This window comes from Macadamia integrifolia, chromosome 9, assembly GCF_013358625.1.
Source record: "Macadamia integrifolia cultivar HAES 741 chromosome 9, SCU_Mint_v3, whole genome shotgun sequence".
NCBI classification, from domain to species: Eukaryota; Viridiplantae; Streptophyta; class Magnoliopsida; order Proteales; family Proteaceae; genus Macadamia; species Macadamia integrifolia.
In genome coordinates this window covers 23,957,704-23,961,378 of record NC_056565.1, presented here as the reverse complement: position 1 = coordinate 23,961,378, position 3,675 = coordinate 23,957,704, and the positions used below count along the sequence as shown (strand labels likewise).

General features: G+C 38.2%; 1 protein-coding gene across 1 annotated transcript; it reads left to right on the top strand.

The window, feature by feature from the left end:
* Positions 1-924: 924 nt before the first annotated feature.
* Positions 925-2,495, top strand: LOC122089877 (leucine-rich repeat extensin-like protein 3). Its single transcript, XM_042659621.1, has 2 exons — positions 925-1,926; positions 2,164-2,495. The coding sequence occupies exons 1-2, from the start codon at positions 974-976 to the stop codon at positions 2,306-2,308; spliced, it is 1,098 nt and encodes a 365-aa protein (XP_042515555.1). The 5' UTR covers positions 925-973; the 3' UTR covers positions 2,309-2,495.
* The last annotated feature ends 1,180 nt before the right edge of the window (positions 2,496-3,675 follow it).

The following is a 3,675-nucleotide window of genomic DNA, read 5'->3' as shown; positions in this document are numbered from 1 at the left end:
CATATACATATATATATATATATATATATATATTTTCAAATGCATAAATATCATTAATAACCCACTCAATATCATATACCTAATCCAACTGTGGAAATGCATAATCAATATTCTCAAACAATGTCCTTCCTTTTATTTTGCCACTCATAGTCATAGGTTCCTAGGAATTACCTTAAGCTCTATGAACATATCTATTAATGAAGATTTGCCTTTGGATTTAGAGAATATCCAAGGTGTAAAATATGTGTAATGGTTATGAAATCCAGATCTTCTGACAACCAAATAATTGGGATTACAATATTGATTCGTAGTAATTCACAAGATATATATCGAAGTATATAGAAATATTATGTTCTTTAAATCTTACCTATAAGGGAATCTCTATCGAAAGCTACCACAAGAGCAAGAAACCACCGTGGCATTCCTATCAAAAGAGAAACCGAACATGGTAGGTAGGTCTCTAAAAGGAACTATGATAAAGAATCCAACAATTGTGATTAGGATGGATCTCCCAATCAAGAAAATCAATCATCTCCCAATCGAGAATCAATTGTCATTCCATGTATGAAATTCCCTTATAATACCAAACCTCAATCAAATATTCAATCATCTCCCAATCAAGAATCAATTGTCTTCCATGTATAGAGATTCCCTTATGATACCAAACAACTAACTTTTTAGAAAGCTAAAATATTTCAACCAAAAAAAGAAAAAAAGTAAGTTGTAATATCAAAGTTTACCAAAAAAAAATAATTCTATATATATAGCAAGGTTATTCATGTTCATGCATATTTTGAAAGAAAAAAAAGATTTGTAGAAGGTTAAGTTATAACATCAAAATATCAAGTATATTCTTCAAATCTTTCCAAATAACTAACCTTTTCTTTAGCTATAAAAACCACACATGATTGAAAAATAAAAATAAAAAAAACAAAGTCCTATCAGTTGTAACTCTTCTCATTGAAGCAAAGCCATGAAAATGCAGTCCCTTTTTGCTCAAAAAATGCTATTGTATCTAGTTATTGTGGGACTGTGCATGAGAAATGCTTTTGGAGTTGGGGATTATGCAAATATCAAGAGGAACACTCTGTTGAGTATCAAGCCCAAAACTCCAACAGGTCGAAACCCAAAGCATAATCATTCTCCACCTCCTGCTAGTATCAAGAGATCTGGTCCATCAGTTTCAGATGAAGAACCCCAAGCTATATACCCACCTCTCTATCCCATCAAGCCCATAACTCCAACAGGTCCAAACCCAAAGCATAATGATTCTCCACCTGGTCCATCAGTTTCACCCCATGCTATATACCCACCTCTCTATCCCATCAAGCCCATAACTCCAACAGGTCCAAACCCAAAGCATAATGATTCTCCACCTGGTCCATCAGTTTCACCCCATGCTATATACCCACCTCTCTATCCCATCAAGCCCATAACTCCAACAGGTCCAAACCCAAAGCATAATGAGTCTCCACCTGATCCATCAGTTTCAGATGAAGAACCCCAAGCTATATACCCACCTCTCTATCCCATCAAGCCCATAACTCCAACAGGTCCAAACCCAAAGCATAATGAGTCTCCACCTGATCCATCAGTTTCAGATGAAGAACCCCAAGCTATATACCCACCTCTCTATCCCATCAAGCCCATAACTCCAACAGGTCCAAACCCAAAGCATAATGAGTCTCCACCTGATCCATCAGTTTCAGATGAAGAACCCCAAGCTATATACCCACCTCTCTATCCCATCAAGCCCATAACTCCAACAGGTCCAAACCCAAAGCATAATGAGTCTCCACCTGATCCATCAGTTTCAGATGAAGAACCCCAAGCTATATACCCACCTCTCTATCCCATCAAGCCCATAACTCCAACAGGTCCAAACCCAAAGCATAATCAGTCTCCACCTCCTGCTAGTATCAAGAGGTTTGGTCCATCAGTTTCAGATGAAGAACTCCATGCTATATACCCACCTCTCTATCCCATCAAGCCCATAACTCCAACAGGTCCAAACCCAAAGCATAATGATTCTCCACCTGGTCCATCAGTTTCAGATGAAGAACTCCAAGCTATATACCCACCTCTCTATCCCATCAAGCCCATAACTCCAACAGGTCCAAACCCAAAGCATAATCAGTCTCCACCTCCTGCTAGTATCAAGAGGTTTGGTCCATCAGTTTCAGATGAAGAACTCCATGCTATATACCCACCTCTCTATCCCATCAAGCCCATAACTCCAACAGGTCCAAACCCAAAGCATAATCATTCTCCACCTCCTACACGTAGCTACAATATCAAAGAGGGGTAATCCAAGAGGTCCAGACGGACAACATAATGGTTCTCCACCTCCTTCTCATATCAAGAGGTCTGGCCCTTCAGGTTTGGACCTAGAATATCATGGGCTAGTCTCAACTAGCTATAATTAGTGCTTGTAACCATAGAGAATTTGTCCCAAATTCTAAATAAATAAAAGAATTACATGTTCTTTCATTCTATATTAAGGCTGTTGCAATATCCATTTATGTTGCTTTTTGTCTTAAACAAGGGGAGAAAGAATGTTGTCCAGTTGCCTAGTGTATGCTAGCACCGCATGTGTCTATCTCTCTCCTCTCACAGTAGGGATATATATGTTATTTCATAGGAGGGGGAGAGATGTAGATATGGGTAGGTGCTAGCATACGCTTCCCAGCCTGGTAGCGTTCTTTCTCCACCCCTCCCCCCTCCCCCCTCCCAAAATAAAGTAATCTAAGTGATGGGCTAGATATCACATGGGTTGCAAACTTATCGTTAAGTAATCCATTACTTATCCAAAATACAACCTGTTTAAGTGTCTTGCTAGGATCAGGGTTTTGAGAATAAAAAAGTATTTGGTTCATGTGGTTCCAAATGAAATTGCATATGATCATAATTTCTGAAAAAAAAAATAAAAATTGCTAGCTCAATTTTTGGGATACCACATGAATGGAAATAATATTATTTGGTTCATGTGGTTCCATATGATCATAGAACTAATTGTCCGGGTTAGATGAAGCATGCATGTAACTAGGTAATTTTTTTAGTGATTGTTCTATGAGTCATAGAGTTCAGTAAATCAGAATCCCATTGGCCTCCTCTTTGATGAAATCATTGGCATGAACCAATGCTGCAGATGGATCATTATTGGTACAGTTTAGGTCAATAGTGGTGTTAATAGGGGACAAAATCCACGAGTCATTCCAAAAAAAGGTGTTGGATCCATCTCCTATCTTGCGAATTACCATAGGCTTCAGAGAGGGTAGAATTTTTGGAATGCTATTCCAGCATATAGGACCCCTTGTTTTTAAAGTCTTTTTGTAAAAAAATAGACATATTATGGAAATATTTGGATTAAAGGACCTGGACCCAAAGACTCCGATCATTAGTTAACATTCTCCAACCAAGTTTGAGAAGAAGGGCCTTATTTTGAGTCTTGGACTTCCTAATACCCAGACCACCAAGACTTTTAGGTGAACATATTCTTTCCTAGCCAATGAGAAGAATTTTCTTGGAGTTGTCACATTTTCCAATGGAGATAAATTGAGTCAAGCTTCCTACAAATATTCTTAGACATCAGGTACAATGGTATAGAAGCCAATGAGGATTGGATAAGAACATTTCTTCCAGCAAAAGATAAGAGTTTGGCTTTCCAAAGCCCCA

Bases quoted from the DNA above. Each gene is read 5' to 3' on its own strand.
- LOC122089877 (XM_042659621.1), top strand. From the start codon at position 974: ATGAAAATGCAGTCCCTTTTTGCTCAAAAAATGCTATTGTATCTAGTT. The intron at 1,927-2,163 runs GTTTGGTCCATC...TAGTATCAAGAG, and splicing joins CCTCCTGCTAGTATCAAGAG to GTTTGGTCCATCAGTTTCAG.